We start from the raw sequence: 23051 nt of genomic DNA, 5'->3' as shown, positions 1-23051 counted from the left end.
TTTCTATTAAAAAGTAATAATCATATCTTTGGATTACTAGCATCAATCTAATTATTTGAGAAAGCCAAGGAAGAAGGACCAAGAGATAGGTGAGTTGTGTACGAATGAGAAGGGCATAGGTGGGAGATACATCAGTGCCCAGGTGGCTTCAAATATATTAAATGATTACACCCAAAAGGTCAGATTATTTTGCATAGCATTACTTCAGAGTAAAACTGAGACTCCATCAGCAATGTATTTCATTCTGGAAAACCTCTGTGGAAGTGCAAAATCAGCCAAGTAGCCTTCTTTGAAGGTCATTTTCCTGCTGTGCATACTTTATCACTTTTTATAGTTTCTTTTATACTTTGAGCAGACTTTATAACCACAATAATGTCATTCAGATAATTATAGTGTAATTGACCATTGAGCTGAGCATCTTTGGCTTTTACTAGGGTTTGTTTAATACCTCAGGATGGTCAATTATTTCATAATCCTTAGTTTGTTGGGAATTATTGTTTTAATTATTGCACTCTAAATACATCATTGTCCTGGTGCTGTAAAGCTTCACAAGGGAATGATTACACTTTGCAGAGGTTTTGAGTTCCCAGCCTTATTGCGTGGAAGACTCCCTGCCTGTCTTTAGTCATTATTTCTAGTACTAATTTCATTGAATTACTTTTTCTTCTTTGCCCACCTGAGGTCAACTGCCTGATGCTTTATCAAATGGTTGAACAGCATGGTTTGGCAAAAGCAGGTTGCTATAGCTTGTTCTTTATTCAGCTGCATTGTTTTCCTCCCTTGTTGCCCTTGGAGCCATGCATGTTAATGTAAGTAATTTTCAGTGGACATTGGGGGTTGAAGGATAATAATAATTTTTGGCTTGTTCAATTGATCTGAAGTACTAATTATTGCAAGCAGACAGGACACTGATGCTTGCCCTCATGCTGATGAGATATCTATGGCTTTCTAAGAGAGGTTCTATCACCTTGTTAATGATCAGGAAAAATGAGTACAGCCATAACTGGGACTTGCTGCCATCAATGAGATGATACCCTAAAATTATGTTAACAGACAATATACCAACTCCATATGTATGTCTGGTTAGTACATTTATATCATTCAATAGTCCTGACATAGTTATAGCAATTGTGATGATGAAGACGACACACTGAAGAGAGCTTAGTCCTATCAAAATAGATAGAAAAAACATAGCTACTGGTATCTGTATTATTAGCGAATAACCCACTGTAATTTCATGTATGCTTTTAAAAATATGAGTGTCTTATTTGACTAAGGTTTTCACTTAATGAGCATGGAACACTCATATGAGGAATTAAATCTCCATAAAGGATGAAGGAAGTGGTTTGACTGTAAGACTGACCCAAGTCCAATTCTTTTTTGGGCTAGTCTTTTCCAGACCTAATTCCAAGTTTGATCTAAAAACAAAATTAGGAAGATGGTATGGGTGCTTCTTGCAGGAAAGGTAAAATATAAAAATAGGAAAAAATAGAATTGGTATTCAAACCACAAGTCTATGATCAACATACTGAATGATCTTTGCTAATTCAATTCTTTTAGTCTTCATTTCCCATCAGCAATATATAGAAAGCATTTTAAAGTAATGATGGAGAAGTATTTTTGTTTTTTCAAACAACAGTAAACAGTCCTTGACGTGGCAGTGCATTTAATTAATTATATTGCAATAATTAAAGGAATGTGGAAACTTCTCAGAGTATTTAAGCTTAGCCCCTTAAGTAGAAAACTGTTGTAGGAAGAAGCAAGTAATACTGTATGCACGTGCTACTATACTCTCAATGCTCAAAATCTGTATTAGCATAATTTTTTCAATTTTTTTTTAATTGGAAAGTCTATGCATTTGCAGAAATTCCAGCATGCTAGTAATTTTGCAACATAGTTCACCATAATGTATTTGCCCTAAAATACAAATGTATGATACTTTCCAGAAAATTTAAACTGCACTTGTGTATTTTACTACAATTTCCTGTATTTGGAACATGATCTCTATATATACTTTTTCACCATGAGAGTTTTGACTTACATGTTATTTAGAAAAGGAGAGAATTTGCTACTTCAGGTTCGTTCTATTGTTTCCACCAGATCAGGTTATAAACAGCATCCTGACTACTTGCTGAGGATTTATTACAGCTTGCAAACTTATACAGGCCTACAGAAATAAGCATTAGTTATAGGAATGTAGGAAGCTGTCTCATACAGGCTGTTTGGATCAGTATTATCAATAGGCAGTTTCAGATTAAATTATAATTTTTAAGAAATGTTATTCTCATATTTTCTCAGAATTATAATATTGGAAGAGACAAGGAGATGGCTGAAGTGGCTCAGTAGATTGGATAACAGGAAACGGATTTGCTGCCCTGTTGCCAGTTTACATCCAGCCTTATATCTTAAAATGTTTGTGTTTTACAATTGAAGCTCCCACTGTTGCTTTTAATCCAGGAGCAAATTCTGATATGTTACTTTGCTCATAAAGTAAGGCAGGCTTCTCCATTTACATCATTTTAATAATTCAGTATAAAGATTGAATGCTGATTTACAGTGCATTCGGAAAGTATTCAGACCCCCTTCACTTTTTTCAATTTTGTTATGTTGTAGCCTGATACTACAATCATTCAGTACCCCATAATGACAAAGTGAAAACAGAATTTTAGAAATGTCTGTAAATTTATTAGAAAGGAAAAACTGAAATATCACATTGGCATAAGTATTCAGATCCTTTACTCAGTACTTTGCTGAAGCACCTTTGGCAGCAATTACAGCCTCGAGTCTTTTTTGGTATGACGCGACAAGCTTTGCACACCTGGATTGGGGGATTTTCTGCCATTCTTCTTTGCAAATCCTCTCAAGCTCAATCCATCAGTGGACAGCCATTTTCAGGTCTCTCCAGAGATGTTCAATAGGGTTCAAGTCAGGGCTCTGGCTGGGCCACTCTAGGACATTCACAGAGTTGTCCCTAAGCCATTCCTGTGTTGTCTTGGCTGTGTGCTTAGGATCTTTATCATATTGGAAGGTGAACCTTCGGCCCAGTCTGAGGTCCTGAGCATTGTGGAACAGGTTTTCATTGAGGATATCTCTGTACTTTGCTCCATTCAGCTGCCCCTCAATCCTGACCAGTCTCCCAGTCCCTGCTGCTGAAAAACACCTCCACAGCATGCTGTTGCCACCACCATGCTTCACTGTTGGGATGGTGCTGGGCAGGTGATGGGTGGTGCCTGGTTGCCTCCAGACATAACCTTTAGAATGAGGCCAAACAGTTCAACCTTGGTTTCATCAGACCAGAGAATCTTGTTCCTCACAGTCTGAGAGTCCTTCAGGTGCTTTTTTGCAAACTCCAAGCAGGCTTTCATGTGTTTTGCACTGGGGAGAGGCTTCCATCTAGCCACTCTGCCAGAAAGCCCAGATCAGTGGAGGACTGCATGATGGTTGTCCTTCTGGAACTTTGTCCCATCTCCACACAGGATCTCTGGAGCCCAGTCAGAGTGACCATCGGGTTCTTGGTCACCTCTCTTACTAAGGCTCTTCTCCCCCGATTGCTCAGTTTGGCCGGGCAACCAGCTCTTGGAAGAGTCCTGGTTGTGCCAAACTTCTTCCATTTGAGAATTATGGAGGCCACTGTGCTCTTGGGAAGCTTCAGTGCAGCAGAAATTTTTTTTGTAGCCTTCCCCAGATCTGTGCCTTGCAACAATCCTGTCTCTGAGCTCTGCAGGCAGTTCCTTTGACCTCATGGCTTTTGCTCCAGTACAGTATGCATTGTCAACTGTGAGGCCTTCTATAGAGAGGTGTGTGCCTTTCCAAATCATGTCCAATCAATTTAATTTACCACAGGTGGACTCCAATCAAGGTGTAGAAACAGCTCAGCAACAATCAAGAGAAATGGGAGGCACCTGAGCTAAATTCCAAGTGTTGTTGCAAGGGTCTGAATAACTTATGCCAATGTGATATTTCAGTTTTTCCTTTTTAATAAATTTACAGACATTTCTAAAATTCTCTTTTCACTTTGTCATTATGGGGTACTGACTGTAGATTAATGAGAAAAAAAATGAATTTGAACGATTGTAGTATCAGGCTGCAACATAACAAAATTGAAAAAAGTGAAGAGGGTCTGAATACTTTCTGAATGCACTGTATATAAAGAAGTGGCAGCTATGTTTCCATGAAACTTTTTGTGCTGTGGCCACCTGGAGAAATTTGAGCATGCTGCATGAAACAGCTCTTTACAGGCTATGGCGTTAATTCTTTCTTCATGAAATTTGAAAACAGAGTTATCAAACCTGCAATACAAAATAACTTTGTTGTACTGTATAGATTAGATTAAACCCATCAGTGATTATTTTTATAGGTATCATTCATACACACACACACACACACACACACACACACATCGGGGATATCCTTGTCAAATATAAATATAATCCTATTTTAACAACTTTGACTATGATGTGTATTCAGATCAGAACTGTACACTATGAGGAACTTTAAAGTTTTAATAACAAGTGTATGTTAACTAACTCCTGTTTACCATACATGCACAATTGTTCCATGGAATTCTTAAAAGAGACAGATGCATATACAATCAAAATGTAATAGGCTTTGTAAAAAAAAGAGAGCCTCCATGAGATAGCTGTCTATGTTGAGCCCCAGTGCTCCTGGCCTGCATGTTATATATTTGTTGATTTCTGCGTCACTTTTTCTTTAGTAACTCAAGGTAATATTCATAATATTCCATCCTAATAATCTTTTTGTCCCTACTACAGGCCTTCAGCTGAAATATAGTGATGGTTTAAGGTTACCTACTGAGTTTTCATGCCTGATTTGGACTGATCGTATCAGTCCTTAGTTCATTCTAAACAAGAGCTCTAGCTCTCTGATGCTATAAAATTTGTTAAACTATTTACATTAATCTGCAGCATACCTGATGCACTTTTGAACACTAATCATCCTAGTCTTTGTAACCATAAAATTTCTCCAAGCTAGTTTTATATTTGGTGTGGATATCTGTGATACTAAATGTGGCATCTGTGAAAAGAATATAGTAAGTGATAATATAACTTAAGTTTTTATATCTCAGATGCTTTTGGTTTTTCACTATAAGGGATATAATTCTACTCAGTTTACTTTTAAGTATTCTCAAGGGTCCATGGAATAATTTCTCCATTGATTTAACTCATTTTCTACTATCAGGTCAGGATCAACTGCTAGCTACCAAGATGATCTGTCCCAAACCTTGCCAATCAGGTCTTCCAACAGTGCACCAATCACTGCTGTAACTGAATTCATCCATTTTGCTGCTGATCATTCTCTTTCTCTTTCCTTCCACCTTTCCCAGAAGACTTGTAAAGAGAGCTAGGTCTTTGCATGATATGTCCAAGATATGATAATTTAAGCCAGTCTGTTGTGCTTTGCATGAGAACATTGGAATGATTTGTTCTGTGATCCATCTGTTTGTTTTCTTGGCTATCCATGATATATTCAAGAGGTTCTACTCCCCCAATTTCAAAGTTCCAAAACACCAGTAGTCTTTCTATTCTACTTCTTCAGGATCCAACCTTTACATCCATAGAGTTTCACAGATAAAATCTCTGCCTGCCCAATTCTGATTTTTGCAGGTATAGATACATCACAACATTTGAATATATTTTCCATGGTCTTCATTGCTACCCTATTAAGTTCTAGTCTGTGGTGTACTTCTTGACTGTTGTTTCCTTTACTGTTGATAATTGATCCTAAAAGGCAGAAACTATGCACCACTCCAGTGTATTCATTGTCAGTTTGAAGTGTGGTTGTTGGTTTGTTCTCCTTTATATTTAATCTTAGCACAATTTTTTTCACTGTGTTCCTTGACTTTCATTACTACAGCTTCTAAATCATTTGCATTTTCAGCTATCAGAGTAGTGTCATCAGCAAAGTGCAGGTTATTGATGTTTCTTCTTTCAATTTTAAAACCAAGCTCATTTGCTTCCAGTCCAGATCCCCTCAAAATATATTAGCATACAGGTTGAATAAATAAGGGGAAAATGTATAGCCTTGCCTCACCCCTTTGGTGATTTAGAATCAGTCTGTTTTGCCATGTTCCTTCCGGACTGTGGCTTCCGGTCCAGTGTATAGGTTTTCCATAAGGACAATGAGATATTCTGGGATTCCCATTTTCCTAAGAACATTCCACAGTCTGTCATGGTAATCAGTATTGAAGGTCTTCCTATAATCAATGAAGTGTGTGTGTCTGTATCTTTCACTTTTTCAATTGCCAACATGCATCAGCAAGAATATCTCTTGTTCCTTGGCTTTTTCTAAAACCAGCTTGAACATTAGCATCTCCCTTTCCATTAGAGCAATAATCTGCATTGGATAATCCTAAACATTATTTTGCTAGTAGTGAAATTAAGGATATTATATGATAGTGTCAGCCCCGCTAAGTAGACCAGACCAGGAAATCAACTCCATGGCTATAACAACAGAACCTTGCAAATCTGATTGTCCTCCTCATCCTCCTTATAGTTCAGTGAATTAGGCAGACATCTGCCTGAGCTGCTTCTGTTATCTCATTCTGGACTTTAAAAAATGCTATGGCCCCTTTTGCCTAGATAACATTGGAACTTCCTTCTGGGTTCAGATGTCTTGTTTTTCCATGTCTGTTTGCATCTTCAGTGTCTTTACAGATGTTGCTGTAATATTGCTCCTTGTCTCTTCTAACAGCTATCTGAAATTCTTGTTAAATTCCTTCCTGAGGTCTTCCTCTTTTCTGATTTTGGTGCTCCTTCTCTATTTGGGAATTTTCACCTTTTGTTCTGACATCCAGTTTGCTTTTTTTGGTTTCTTGGCCTTTGACAGTGTTTTTTCACATTCATCCTTAACAACTTCTTTGATTTCATTCCGTGGTTCCTCTGGTTCTCTACCAGTGAGGGTTAGGACTTTAAAGTGATTCTTGGCAACAGATGTTCTTGAAAATGGTGGGTATATGCTCAAGATCATATCATGCAAACTGATTGACTTTCTTCTTCTGGCTTAGCTTTATCTAGAACTAGCATATGAGCAGTTCATGATGTGTCCCACAATCATCCCTTAGCCATTTTTGTGTAACCCATCTGGTGATGTCTGTGTATAGGGGTGCCATTTTGGTGATTGAAGAATATGTTAACAATGAAGAAATCATTGGATTGGCAGAAATTGATAAGTTGTTCACCTGCTTCATGTCTTTCCAAGGCCATACAGTCCAACCATGTTTTCCTCCTTACTGTTTCCAATTTTGGCACTCCAGTCTCTAACCACAAGCAGCACATCTTGCTTACATGCTCTGTCAATTTCAGACTGAACTTAAGTAACTTAAAAACGTCTTTTTCTTCATCAGTGGTCAGAGCACAAACTTGGATAATTGTTATATTAAAATGATCTTCTGACTGAAAGTGTCCAATTCCAGTCCATTTCAATTTGCTGATGCCTAAAATGTCATTAATTCATTTCTTCTTCCACTGTGTTGAGCTATTCATGCTTCTTAGTTTCCATGTTCCCACTATATTTCTGTTTTTGCAGCTTCAGATTTACATTTCTTGAATAGCAACATCAGCAACTAGATGTTGCAAAGGAGTTAATTTGGCAATGTCATAAGCATCATCAATACTCCAGAAGATCCTCAGTTCTTCCTCAGTAGCTCAATTCCATCCAACTTGTGGGGCCTATCATCCAGCATTATATTGTCAATCACTTTATATTGCCTATCCATGTGGTTTTCTTGGTAAAATATAGGAGTGGTTTACCACTGCTTTCTCTTGTATTTAAAATAGACTCCTGTGTACCTGGAAACAATATATTTTCACTTTGGTACTAAATTGCTGCCTGAGAAGTGGAATTCATGATTCCAGAACTAGTATAACTATCCTTCCTGACAGAACTGATGTCACTCAGATTTCTTGATACAGCTTCATACCAACTGCACAGAGAAATTAAGTAGCACTTTTTTGTGTGCCACTTCTTAGATCCAGAAACAAATAACAATTTGGTAATGATATAATTGTCATACTTCTCTTCTGTCAAAATTCAAGTGCATGGAATATTCCCTTAGACATTCCCAGCCTTGCCTTTTGAACTCATGAGGAAGTTAATATGCTCATTTTAAAATCATTTTCTTTTCACTTTTTCTCAGAACTGCATCTCTGCCTATTATACTCTAATATCAAGGTCAGGCTTCAGGTACCATAACAAGAGCACTCCCTACAAATACATATTTGCCTATACATGTTCCAAATTGCTCAGCTCCTGAGCAGCACAGATTGCCTCAGTGTGCAGATCATCCTTTAAACAGATAATCATAATTAGCTACTTTATCACACTAGTCGGGTGCTCTAAATTATAACTTTATTAAGCACCACAATCAGAGATTAAAACAGTATTTGTAGCAGTGATGCTAACTAGATTGAGAAAAATATATCTATGTAGTTTCAAATTTATGAAAATAAATACTTTGGTTGAAATCAGTGCAGTAGTTTACTCTTGGCTCTTAAGCCATCATTCTAATTGTCATTCAGTAATTAGTTTTCCCCTTTATTGCAGCCAATTACAAAGAGAAAGAGAGAGATGAGTCATAGTGAATTGAATTCAAATTATAATCTGTCTTTTCTCCATTTGTACAATGAATATAAATGGAGCAAGGGTATTTTTAAGACATGCGTAAGGCTATTTGCATAAAGATGTGTAAAAAAGCTATAGGTTTTAATAGCATTGGGACATAGGGAACTGGCCCTACTCCTAAATGTTTCTTCTTATAGATAAAGGAAGCTTAAAACTTTTTTCTATTGTTCTCTTCTCTACTCGATCCCTATGTATAGTATCAGATAAGAAGGATGGGGAAAATAAAAGTTTTACCTAGGGATGAAAAATGTGGACTACATAGATCCTACTTAGTAAGAGGTAGGACAAAGTTGTATGTTTCTGACATAGTTACTCTTATGGCCCAGTCTGTGGTGTTTCTATTTACATATATTGCTCATGCAGCATGGGACCAGACCACTTGGAAATAACTTCTGTGACCTAACACTAACACATGAATCATAGGATGCACGTACTCAGATTCACAACTTCTGTATGCATCTCATGTATTCTTTGTACAAAATAATACAATCTTAGTGTTTGGTTTTTCGTATCTTTGTTGCAAAATTTGAACAGGCATGATATTCTTACATGAAGGAAATGAAATCTAGGACATAGTACACAAAAACTTGCAAAAATATTGACTGCATCAGCTTCTTCCATTAATCAATTTTTGTTGTGTCCTTACCCTTTAATTATTCAGAAAGATTCACTAATAACTGTGAAGTTAATTGTGTCTGAGCCAAACAGATTGTTTTGCATTTCTGCATTGGAGGATGTCTATCAAGTACTGTTCTCTGTTGTTCTGAAATGCAGGATGCAGAATAATAGAATTAAGTTAGAAGAAGGAGCAGTTTGACCATGAAACCAATTGTTGGGGGGGGGGCACTCCTTCACTAGATGTTAATGAAAAGGGTCAGGGATGCTTTAATTTTGATTCCTGAACCAAGTGAAGGGTCTTAAATGGCATCTTGCAACCCTATGAATCTTTGATGATTTGTTTTGCAGGAATTCAAATAAACCATGGTAGCAGTGATGCTCTTTTACAGATGAAAGTTCCAATTCTTTATCTTCTTCACACCTGCCTGTTCTGCATCTTGCAGAAAATATACTAGTGTGCTGCTATCATGATATAGTTTGGTGGGATATAGTGTATATTTTGGGATTATAGAGTGTGCTCTATTTTTTTAGGGTTGTGTGGGTGTGGGTGTGTTGTGGCACTAACTTTTGTGCAGCATTTAGATATTAGAGGAAATACTATTTTCTCCCAGATTTTGCATTGAAGCATGAAACATCAAAAGCTGCCCTAGCAAGTGGATCTACTGAGGCAGAGGTACCCCAGCTTTCTCTTTCATGTGGCAAACTGACATAACAACTTGAAAGTAACTAACACAGTTTTTCCACTGACATCAGAAAACTGCAGTACCTATTAGGAATTACATCCTCTGAGGAACCAGTCTTGCTTGCTTACTGAAAAGATAGCCTGGAACTCTTTCCGTTCAGAGATCTGTTCACAAGAAATGTTCCAATTTGCTATTCTGTGTAGTAGATCTATTTTTCAAGTATTGTAAGTACAAGCATCCTGCTCCTTTCAGTAAAAGCCAGGCAGATCTGTTTATAACTGCAACCTGATTCTGAAGTGGACTAGAGCTTTCCCAGAAAGTCCCATTGCTGCTCTGTTGATCCAGGAGCAGATCACAGAGAGATACAGTATCTGCTATTTCAGAAGGAAATAGATGGTTCTGTCCATGCTGGCATAGCTTTCATTTTCAGTTCATCCTCTCATAGAGGTGTGACATAAGCAAAACTTCCTGAAAAGGAAGAATGTGCCATTAGTCATCTTTCCTTCTCTTCCCTCTTATTTTAGAGTTCATCTGTATCTCCATCAGCAAGTTTCAGAGCCTCTGAGAAGCACAGAAACTCCACAGACTACTCTTCTGAAAGTAAAAAACAGAAGACAGAAGAAAAAGAAATAGCAACTCGTTATGTGAGTGAAACCATGTACATTTTTCCTATTATTTGTTATTTTATAATGCTGATAAGGATGTATAGATTTCACTCCAAAGAGGTCTTGGCTGTTATGCACAGGCTCAGAGGATTCTGCATTTTGTCTCCCAAGAACCTTCTCAGCTGAACCTAGGTCAGGCGAAAGAAGATGTAGCAAAACTGGCTTTAGCTCCTCAACACAGCCACTTTCCATGGTGAAAAGCATACCGAAATGGCATCATCTCCCAAGAATGGATATTGGGGGGTATTGTTCCAGTACTCTCTTTGACAGATAGGCAAACTTTCCTGGAGCTATTGCCTTTCTTTTATAACATTAAATTCATATTCTGCCTTTCTGTTTAAGAGCAGCTAACATTTTTAGAAAAATAACAAAAACTTAAGAATTAATTCTAAAATTAACCCATAATTAACAGATTGCTAAGAGAAATGTGTATTTACTGATTTTCTAAAGGCTGGGGTTAATCTTCACAGGTTTTCTAAATGCCAAATGCATTTCCCAAGGAAAGCATTCCATAACCTAGGAGTGATGCAGGAGGAAATCCTCCCCCATACACCAGAGAGACAAGCATTTTCTATTCAGAAGGGTCTTTCTGCAGATATCAACACTCGGACTAGTTTGGAATGGGACAGCTGATATCTCAGATAATCAGGATTTAAAGTGTTTAATCAATACCAATACTTTAAAGTCTGCCAAATAAGCAGATATTTTGTTATAATATAAGCATTGGGTGATCCCTGTACTTTACTCAGTTATCAGTTCAGATGCTGCATTTGCAACATCCAATTGCAACTTCCAGATATTTCTCAAGAGGAGCCCCATACAGTCGGGTGAAAAAGAAAATATACCCTCTTTGAGTTTTGTGGTTTTATATATCAGGACATAATAAAAAAATCATCGGATCCTTAGCAGTTCTCAAAAGTAGGTAAATATAACCTCAGATGAACAACAACACATGACATATTACACCAGGTTATCATTTATTTTACAAAAAGAAAGCCAAAATTGAGAAGCCATGTGTGAAAAATTAAGTACACCCTTATTGCTCCCATAGGTATGAAGAGGCTAAGTAGCAGCCAGGTGCTGCTAATCAAATGCCCTTGATCAATTAATCATCAGCAAGTGTGACTACCTCTATAACAGCCAAAGTTTTAGGAGTTTGCTGGGCTCGAGCATTGAGGTGTGTGTTAACACAATGCCAAAGAGTAAAGACATCAGCAATGGTTTTAGAGAAGCAATTGTTGCTGCCCATCAATCTGGGAAAGGTTATAAGGCCATTTCTAAACAATTTAAAGTCCATCATTCTACAGTGAGGAAGAGTATTCACAAGTGGAAAATGTTCAAGACAGTTGCCAATCTTCTCAGGAGTGGATGTCCCAGCAAATCAGACCATGCAATGCTTAGAGAAATTGCAGAAAATCCAAGAGTTACATCTCAGACTCTATAGGCCTCAGTTAGCATGTTAAATGTTAAAGTTCATGACAGTACAATTAGAAAGGGACTGAACAGATATGGTCTGTTTGGAAGGGTTGCCAAGAGAAAGCCTCTTCTATCTAAAAAGAACATGGCAGCACGGCTTAAGTTTGCAAAGTTGCATCTGAACAAATCACAAGACTTCTGGAACACTGTCCTTTGGACAGATAAGACCAAAGTGGAGGTGTTTGGCCATAATGCACAGTGCCATGTTTGGCGAAAACCAAACACAGCATATCAGCACAAACATCTCATACCAACCATCAAGCACAGTGGTGGAGGGGGTGATGATTTGGCCTTGTTTTGCAGCCACAGGACCTGGGCACCTTGCAGTCATTGAGTCGACCATGAACTCCTCTGTATACCAAAGTATTCTAGAGTCACATGTGAGGCCATCTGTCCGACAGCTGAAGCTTGGCCGACATTGGGTCATGCAACAGGACAATGATCCCAAGCATACCAGCCAATCTACAACCCAATGGCTGGAAAAGAAAAGAAAAGAATCAAGGTGTTGCAATGGTCCAGTCCAAGTCCAGACCTCAACCTGATTGAAATGCTGTGGCGGGACCTCAAGACAGCTGTGCATAAACAAATGCCCACAAACCTCAATGAACTGAAGCAATGTTGTAAAGAAGAGTGGGCCAAAATTCCTCTACCACGATGTGAGAGACTGATAAGGTCATATAGAAAATGATTACTTCAAATTATTGCTGCTAAAGGTGGTTCTATAAGCTATTGAATCATAAGGTGTACTTAATTTTTCACACATGGCTTCTCAATTTTGGCTTTCTTTTTGTAAAATAAATGATGACCTGGTATAATATGTCATGTGTTATTGTTCATCTGAGGTTGTATTTACCTACTTTTGAGAACTGCTAAGGACCAGATGATTTTTATTATGCCCTGATACGTAAAACCATAGAACTCAAAGAGGGTGTAGTTTCTTTTTCACACAACTGTATATAACATGCTAAATTAGAAAGGGAAGGATACTCAAAGCAAGCTTAAACCTCCTGATGAGCAATCTAATGAGAGAATTGGTTTTCCCAAGCTCACTTTTATAAGCTCATCCAAATTTTAATTCATCCTCTAGTCTGTATAACTCCAGGAACAATTACTTACTAACTACATATTTAAAAATATAACAAACTGGCGTGTTCTATTATGGTCCAAGGACAGCTACATGGATTAAATGAGTTTTTAAAAGTCCTAACAATTTTGTTACCATAATCATTTTGCACTACTTTTCTAATACTCTTCATACTTAAATGAAAAATGTAGCTTTTAACAAAGTAAGTATTTTGGGTGCTTAAATGTTTTCCTTCTTCAATGCAGGATAGTGATGGTGAAAAGAGTGATGATAACTTGGTGGTTGATGTATCCAATGAGGTATGTGCAATATTGCTTGGGAGCCATAGTTTATTGCATGTATTCCTCAGGTAACATAGGGTGTGCTTAGAAAATAGTTTTGCTTTGGTGTAATAAAAAAGGAATCACTGTATTAATCCATATATTAGGATGGAAGTATGCTTCCTTGGCTAATAATCATTCATGCAGTCCCTACAATATACCATTCATGAGCTTCATTATGGGATGCAGTAACTAAGGAGCCATATGTTGTTCACTGGACCAAGTAGGATACCCTGATAATCATTACACTTCTTTTTTAGGATCCATCATCTCCACGAGGCAGCCCAGCACATTCTCCAAGGGAGAATGGCTTGGACAAGACTCGTCTACTCAAGAAAGATGCACCAATTAGCCCAGCCTCAATAGCATCTTCCAGCAGCACTCCTTCTTCCAAATCCAAAGAACTTAGCCTTGTAAGTGACTGTACAATCCACATTCATCTTCATAACTGTGTGTGCACCGTTGGGTATCTAACCTGAGGCAGAAGATAATGAGATGTGTCCCAGTAGTACATCATAATATAACACTAAGTTCAATATATTTCTACCAAAAATATACCTTGCAACTCAGGATCTTTTGGAATGATAGAAAGTATTTATTTAGCTAGCCATGTCTGAAAATAATGTTTCTACCTTTTCTTGTATTTTTTTTTCCCATGTCAGGAAGCTTGCTATTCTGTGAATAAATAAGAGTACACAGGGGTTCTTTGAATTTTATTTTATTTTATTTTGGTATGACGATGTACAGTAAATTTAGCTTCCTGCTTGGTTGTGATTTGGTTCTTGGCTTTATTTGTGTTACTTGACTATACTTAGCTACAGTCGTATTCTACCTAAAAAATAATATGTCATTTACAATAGCCTTTCTTTGCTTGCATAACAAGTCACAATTCAGAGAAAGGCTGCTTGCAAACCCAGAACACTACTGACTTCCTTTGATTGATATTTTGTGTGTGCATATGAACTTGCATGAGAGAGACTACAATTATTTTTCTAGGATCCTGATCTGCCACAATTTCTTCTCTAGAAGAACTAGTCATCTGAGATTTTCAAACAAATGTTTAAGGTGAAGGTGTGCAACTTGATGGCAACTTTTAAAACTCTTGGGACCCACCCAGGTCTTTGGAGGGCCACATGCAATCTTGGTGTTATAAATTGTCACACACTCTAAGAAGAATCACACAGAAATTTCAGATAGCCTTTAACATTTTTCTAATGTTGCAAAATTCTTAAGTTATTAAAGGAACATTTCCAAGTCAGGCTTAACTCCTGATGACATATTGGATGCATCCTTATTGTTTTGTAACAATGTAGAAATGTCTTGCTGTTGTATTCTTCTGGGATGTACTTCAAATAAACTCTTATACACGAATGTTGGTAATACAACATTTCCAAACTTTATCCAAGAATATTTTCCCTGAATAAGGAGTTAATAATGGAGAGCCAGTTTGGTGTGGTGGTTAAGGTATCAGGCTAGAAACCAGGAGACTGTGAGCTCTAATCCTGCTTTAGGCACAAAGCCAGCTGGGTGACTTTGGTTCAGTCACTCTCTCTCAGCCCTAGGAAGCAGGCAATGGCAAACCACTTCTGAAATCTTGCTAAGAAAACTGCAGGGCCTCATCTAGGCAGCCACCACCAGGAGTCAAGACTGACTCAAAGGCACCCCCCCCCAAAATAGAATTAATATGGGAGTGGTGGTCTCAACCAGGGGATAAGCAACACTGTTACAATTTCAGGAAATTAATAGGATAGAATTAGGCAAATCACTAACATTCTTAATCCGTGCTAAAGTTATAATAACACTATTTTTTCTTACAAATTCAATAATAGTCAAGTTACAGGAAGATGGATTCCTATTGAACATAAGAAAAAAATCCTCATAATAAAAGCAGTTGACTATAAAAGTAGTATATAACTAGGAAGATTGTTAGCTTCCTTCTGCTGCACATGTTCAAGCAGCGGCTGGATATCCATCCAGCAGGGATGCCTTCATTGTGATGCTGCAGGGGGCTTAAAAGGCATCTTCCAGTTCTGTGATTCTATGTCTCATTTCTTCAGTTATAGATAGGCCCTAGGTAAACATGCACAATTCAGGGAGAATCTGCCTAAGCAAATATGCAAAGGAATTATGATAATCTAAAGAACTGAGATAATCTAATACAGAATTTTTTTAAGGTATTATTGTTTGCTTTTGCTATACTTCATCTCTAATACGGTTATAATAACATATTCTAGGTTATAAATCAGGTAAAGGGATTACTGACTTCACATTCTGACTACTTAGAAAAAGTGTGATGTGTGAACACTATTAGTTTCATATTACATGTAATAGTAAAGAAGGGGTGAATTAACTCATGAGTATAATATGTCACTAATATTTTGCAGATTTAGATTCAAACAACCATTGCTATTTCCCAATACTTTTCCAGCTTCTATCATCCAATTTACTTGAACTCTGTTGTTGGCATATCCAATTGCAGGTTGGACTGCTACTGGATAATTTAATATTTTGCATCTTGTTAAATGAGATATTGGTTGTTGGGTTTTTGTATATTAGAGGCAATCATTCTACTTTGATGTATCATTCCACTTTGCATGTTTTGGATGGGGAGTGGCAAGAAACTGTATGAAATATCAAAGTTCTTTGATCCAAATAGTGTCAGGTTTTGATATTAATTACAATAACCAGATAAGTGCTATACCATATATGTATTCCTTATTAAAATAGTACACCAGTGTAGATCTCAATAAAATGAACTCATGCAAGTTGTATTCACTATGATTTGTGCATAAAATCTGCTTTTCTCCATATCAGAATGAGAAATCTACCACCCCTGTGTCTAAATCAAATACCCCAACTCCACGTACTGATGCTCCAACTCCCGGCAGTAATTCTACACCTGGATTAAGGCCTGTTCCTGGAAAGCCACCAGGAGTTGATCCATTAGGTTAGTAAGTGTCATTGGACAGGGGAAAGGGTAGATTTGTTTTTCAAGTACATGTTGCTAGTTGCATGCTCACAGCTATAGGGTACTGAATGTAGATCTAGGATCAGATCATGTATCTTCCTTAGATTTGCTACCTCATCTTGGGCAAGTCTCAGCCTTAAGAGAATTAGACTAGTTTTACTGGTCTGACATTGTCCAAATGGGCTGATCTACAACTTCTGTAAACTGTAATCAGCATAGCTAATTACGAATATGATTGGTGATTATGTGAGCCATAGTCTAACATATTTGGAGGAAATCAGATTGGAGAAGAGTGAAATACACCTGGACAGTGATACATATACCTTACAAACATACAGTCAGGTCCAGAAATATTGGGACATCGACACAATTCTAACATCTTTGGCTCTATACACCACCACAATGGATTTGGAATGAAACAAACACAATGTGCCTTAACTGCAGACTGTCAGCTTTAATTTGAGGGTATGTACATCCAACTCAGGTGAATGGTGTAGGAATTACAACAGTTTGCATATGTGCCCCCCACTTGTTAAGGGACCAAAAGTAATGGGACAATTGGCTTCTCAGCTGTTCCATGGCCAGGTGTGTGATATTCCCTCAGTACCCCAATTACAATGTGTGGATAAAAGGCCCAGAGTTCATTTCAAGTGTGCTGTTTGCATTTGGAATCTGTTGCTGTCAACTCTCAAGATGAGATCCAAAGAGCTGTCACTATCAGTGAAGCAAGCCATCATTAGGCTGAAGAAACAAAACAAACCCATCAGAGAGATAGCAACAACATTAGGCATGGCCAAAACAACTGTTTGGAATATTCCAAAAAGAAGGAACGCATCGGTGAGCTCAGCAACACCAAAAGACCCGGGAGACAACGGAAAACAACTGTGGTGGATGACCAAAGAATCCTTTCCCTGGTGAAGAAAACGCCCTTCACAACAGTTGGCCAGATCAAGAACACTCTCCAGGAGATAGGTGTATGTGTGTCAAAGTCAACAATCAAAAGAAGACTTCACCAGAGTGAATACAGAGGGTTCACCACAAGATGTAAACCATTGGTGAGCCTCAAAAACAGGAAGGCCAGATTAGAGTTTGCCAAACGACATCTAATAAAGCCTTCACAGTTCTGGAACAACATCCTATGGACAGATGAGACCAAGATCAACTTGTACCAGAGTGATGGGAAGAGAAGAGTATGGAGAAGGAAAGGAACTGCTCATGATCCTAAGCATACCACCTCATCAGTGAAGCATGGTGGTGGTAGTGTCATGGCGTGGGCATGTATGGCTGCCAGTGGAACTGGTTCTCTTGTATTTATTGATGATGTGACTGGTGACAAAAGCAGCAGGATGAATTCTGCAGTGTTTCGGGCAATATTATCTGCTCACATTCAGCCAAATGCTGCAGAACTCATTGGACGGCGCTTCACAGTACAGATGGACAATGACCCAAAGCATACTGCAAAAGCAACCAAAGAGTTTTTGAAGGGACAGAAGTGGAATGTTATGCAATGGCCAAGTCAATCACCTGACCTGAATCCCATTGACCATGCATTTCACTTGCTGAAGACAAAACTGAAGGGAAAATGCCCCAAGAACAAGCAGGAACTGAAGACAGTTGCAGTAGAGGCCTGGCAAAGCATCACCAGGGATGAAACCCAGCGTCTGGTGATGTCTATGCGTTCCAGGCTTCAGGCTGTGATTGACTGCAACGGATTTGCAACCAAGTATTAAAAGGGAAAGTTTGATTTATGATTATTATTCTGACCCATTACTTTTGGTCCCTTAACAAGTGGGAGGCACATATGCAAACTGTTGTAATTCCTACACCGTTCACCTGAGTTGGATGTACATACCCTCAAGTTAAAGCTGACAGTCTGCAGTTAAAGCACATTGTGTTTGTTTCATTCCAAATCCATTGTGGTGGTGTATAGAGCCAAAGATGTTAGAATTGTGTCGATGTCCCAATATTTCTGGACCTGACTGTATGCAAAAACAGTATTAGTCTTTCTAGATTGTTCTGCCCCAACAATTTGCTATTTGTGGTCACATAGGAATTTTTGTTTGTTTATGTGTGTGATATTTTTTATAGCATTCAAACAGAAGTTTCTGCTTGAAGTCTGGAAGGATAAAATCCAGTATTAGCAATATGCAGGATTTCATAGCAAGAAAGTTAATAAGAAAAGTTCAAGACAGGTGGAAGTCTTAAAAAATGGTCTTATATGTTAAAATTAAAAAAAAAAAATCCAAGGGAAAAAAATAGGGAAATAATAGAAGCCAGTGTAGCTGCATTATTTCAGGTAAGACTATCTGAAAATAAAACAAACTAGACCCCAAGAAAGTGTACATACAAATACCCCAGAGCATAAAGGTGTCAGAAGGACTACTGAGAATGTATGTTGAGAAAGGGGGGGGGGGAATCAATTTATTTTCAGAATAAAAGGAAGAGAAAAGAATCAGTATACCAGCTGCTCAGTGACAGTGGTAAAATACTAACAGGTAATGAAAAATGGCTCATTTTTCTCTATCAAGAGGATATGTGTGCCACTCCACAGTAGTGAAAGGATTGATAGGGATTTGGGGAACCTCAGCTTAAAAAAGGATTCAAAGTTCAAAGAAGGGCAACAAGAAGAATCAAAAGCCTGGAAATTAAGTCACTTAAGGAGAAAATGAGCAAATGAGTATGTTCAGTTTTGAGAAGAGAACACTGAGCAGGAATATGTTAGCATCCTTTTGATTCCTGAAAGGATTTTATATAAAATAGACAGTCTGCAGTTAAAGCACATTGTGTTTGTTTCATTCCAAATCCATTGTGGTGGTGTATAGAGCCAAAGATGTTAGAATTGTGTCGATCAATTGATGATGAATGAATATGAAATTATAATTTTTAGTTACAAGAAGACAGATATCAGTTGAATGTAAGGTAATACTTTTTAACAGTAAAGCAATTCAGTAGGGGAAACAATTGACTAGGGAGGTGGTGAACTTCATTTTTCTGAATATGTTCAAGACTGGATAGCCATTAGGCAGGGATTTCTTAATTTGGATTCTCTCACTGAACTTAAATAGCTTCTTCCAGTTCCCTGATCCTAGGTCCAATTTCTTCAATTTCAATTGGGCCCTCAGTAATCATGCGGAACTTGGGGAGAATCTCTTTGAGCAAATTTGCAAAGGAATTATGACACTCAATTATGGCACTCTAAAAACTGATTATCTAGTACAGAATCCTTGTAATGAACTCCTTGTTTTCTTTTCCTACCTTCCTGAATTTCCCTTTCCTCATAGTTAATTGACCAGCTTTTTCCTATGATATAATTTGGAAATAACTTTTTTTTCCTCCCATTTCCTACTTTTCATAGCTTCAGGATTAAGAACACCCATGGCAGTACCATGCCCTTATCCTGCCCCATTTGGAATAGTACCCCATGCTGGAATGAATGGTGAACTGACCAGTCCTGGAGCTGCATATGCGGGTTTGCATAACATCTCTCCTCAGATGAGTGCAGCTGCAGCAGCAGCAGCTGCTGCTGCTGCCTATGGAAGATCTCCAGTGGTAAGTGTCTTGTATTTTATATGACAGTGAATGATGATTAGGCTGGGAGGAGCTTGTTTTCAATAAGGCAATGGCTTATAAAGTACGAATCAGGTCTCACTAGACATCATAATCAGTTGCTGGGGGAAATCTGAAGTTTTCCTTGGGGAATGGAACTTATTTGGCAACTTTTAGGATAATGGTTGCTGACCTTATTCTCTGTGTTAGAGACAATCTATATCAATACAGCACTTTGGACATTACAATGTCTTCATTTCAAAGACTGCAATTCAGAAGTATATTTGGTAGGGGAATGAACTGTGGAATATTTGTCTAGATTTCTCTGCCATCAATATATTGTGATCTCATGAGGTTCCACTTCTCAACTTTTGTGCTTACCTATGGATTGAATAAGAGGGGGGGGGAAAGTGTACGTTGCATTCTTCTTAGTCAAATTATGAGGGTTTTGAATAGCTGTATGTTTCAAGTAGGAAGACAGTTATATTCAGTGCTATCTTTGAAGAATTGCTGATAGACCAAAACGTAGCTGCCGTACTACTAACTTGGATTGGTCATATAGAATGCTTAAGAGCTCCATTAGAATCTTTGCTTTTCTGCACATAATTGAAAGTATTGGTCATTATCCATAAGAATCACAGACCTTGCAGATGTATGGGCCATCCTATACATATACATTCTTTTCAGCTTGCAGATCTTCATGATGTGGGCAGGGTATATGGAGAGATAAGAACTACCAGCTATTTCTTTCACCCTTGTCTCTCTTGACTGAACAGATTGGCCAGGATAGGGCTGACTAATGGTTAAGGGAAATGATGGGTGCCTCCTTGAGTGTGGGATGTGTTCCCACCTGCTTAAAGAAGGCAGTTATTACATCTTTATTGAAAAAGCCCTCCCTTGAACTAGAAGATATTCTAATTATAGGCCAATTTCAGACATTTCATTCCTGGGTAGGATGAATGGGAAACTTGTGACCTTGCAGCTCCAGGTCTATTTGAATAACTGATTATATAAGCAGAATTTTATATAATAATAGTAATAATAACAACAACCATAGTGCACAACACATAATAGCTGCTGGGAGTTGTTGTAGTTCAGCAATGCCAGAGATCTTCAGGTTTCCCACCCCTCCCTTAATAGCTCTTTGCAGTTTAGGAGCTGGATACTCAAAATGACACTTTCTGTGGCATCAACCAGTCTTTATATTAAGATCTTTCTCAGGTACCATTATCCAGATGTATCTAAGGCAAGATGGCTGGTGACACAGGGCCTTCCTCTTACTTGTGACACTTCCCATAGAGGCTCATCAAGTTTTCCAGGCATCAGACAAATACTGTGCCATTTTTTCCCAAGGGTTTTATAATTTTATAATTTTATAATTTATAATTTCCGTTAATCTTTTCAGGGTAGCTTTCTACTGCCATCTACCATTTTATAATTGATGTTTTAAAGGACTATCTTCAGAGGCACTGTGTCTCTGAATATTATTTGATGAGGTCGAAAGCTTCTCTAAAGCAAATGAGTGGCTAGTTTTAAAAACAGGCTGTTGAACTGTGGACCTTGGCATGGTCCAGTATGGTTCTTAATCTTTGTAGAAGGCTCTCCATAGTAACGTTTGATGTAAGACCAAAAGGCAGCACTCCAGCATTTCCCATTAATGCTTAAAACTTTCTTTGTTCTGTTTGTGGGAAAACTCCAGGTTGGTTTTGATCCACATCATCATATGCGAGTCCCAGGCATTCCTCCGAATCTGACAGGCATCCCAGGAGGAAAACCGTGAGTATTAAACATACTAACTCAATCATATTATTAAGCTTTTGTTCCTTTTGCTTCCTCTGTGATACTGAATTCCATGTGTGGCAGAGGGTGGTTAATCCTCCTTTTAATCTTAAAAGCCTATTTGGCAGTTTTTCCTGTAGGTGACTATGTGCCAAGGGTATCAGATGCTGTGGATAAAAGGGGGCGTAGGGAAAGGGTTATGCTTCTGCCATGGGACATGCTGGACTAAGGTAACTCTGCTTGGCATGGAAAGACAAATTACAAAAGGCTCTGTGGTGTGCATGTCTTTAGTATTCTGCCCCTCTGTTTTAAAAATGATTCCTTTGTGCACAAAAGAAGCCCTGCAATGAAGTGCAGACTTACTGGATTCCATAAATAGTATCGCACAAAAGAACACTGAAATATTCTGTTTGACTGAAAGTACTGAAAGAGAATTACAATATCATAGTGTACAAATGGATCCTTGGGGAAATTGACCAGAGAAGGTGACCTACTATAACTAGTTTGGCTCATTGAGAAAAATAATTATAGAAATAATATGGAATTTTCACCTACTTTACTTTTCAGCAAAAGAGAATTACACAGCAAATCCAGCACATTTATTTGTGGTGGTACAATCTTCCTGTGAAAGCAAGCAGCAACAACAAAAAAGCCCAGTAAGACTGGAGAGTGACTTGACCAGTTTTATTATGGGTGTAGGGGTGATCATATATAGAAAAGGGACTGATATTTCAACATAAATATATTTAGTTGAGCTATCAAAATGATACCATTCATGAAATATTAGAATTACCATGTTCAGTAGGTAACTTAGCACTTAGATCCTTTATAAGTAGAAGTTTGGCAGCCAGGGTGAGTAGTTTAATCTCCTTGAATTCTTGCCTTTGTAGCTTAAGTCCTTTCAGATATTTTCTATAATGTGATTACATTTTCAATCACTAAGCACACTATATGATAGTATTTATTTATGTGAAAATGAAGAACAGGCGATGTAATACCCTCCAGCTGTTTTGGACTGCAGTTGATATTATCTCCAGCCAGTATGACCAATGGTTGCAGTTGATAGTTTTAATCCAAAACTTCTACACAGCTCTAAGTACCATTTCTTTGATATATTTTAAATAAGTTTACTCTTTTTTTGCTGAATAAAGGAAACAGGTTCTTGTTTCAAGGAAGAGATTTGTGAGCTATTTTCAGTATTCTAAATTAGATTTCCATGTGGACATTACATCTATTAGCTATACATTTGCTTGCAGTATGCTCTAGATCAAC

The 23051-nt window shown here is 37.9% G+C and overlaps 1 protein-coding gene across 5 annotated transcripts in view; it reads left to right on the top strand.

Moving 5' to 3' along the window:
- Window positions 1-23051, top strand: part of LOC103056541 (TLE family member 4, transcriptional corepressor) — a 153193-nt gene that overhangs the window by 120267 nt on the left and 9875 nt on the right. For all 5 annotated transcript variants that reach the window (XM_088130532.1, XM_007423932.4, XM_007423930.4 and 2 more), the window contains 6 exons: window positions 10466-10585; window positions 13412-13465; window positions 13747-13899; window positions 16301-16433; window positions 19810-20003; window positions 21700-21776. In XM_088130532.1, coding sequence (XP_087986658.1) covers window positions 10466-10585; window positions 13412-13465; window positions 13747-13899; window positions 16301-16433; window positions 19810-20003; window positions 21700-21776 — 731 coding nt within the window. The remainder of the gene's footprint in view (window positions 1-10465; window positions 10586-13411; window positions 13466-13746; window positions 13900-16300; window positions 16434-19809; window positions 20004-21699; window positions 21777-23051) is intronic.

Source organism: Python bivittatus, unplaced genomic scaffold, assembly GCF_059951505.1.
Source record: "Python bivittatus isolate LINGU-HERP-01145 unplaced genomic scaffold, Pbiv_v1 ctg000850_np1212, whole genome shotgun sequence".
Lineage (NCBI taxonomy): Eukaryota > Metazoa > Chordata > Lepidosauria > Squamata > Pythonidae > Python > Python bivittatus.
Note: the sequence above shows the minus strand (reverse complement) of the source record. Positions and strands in the feature narration are given on the sequence as shown.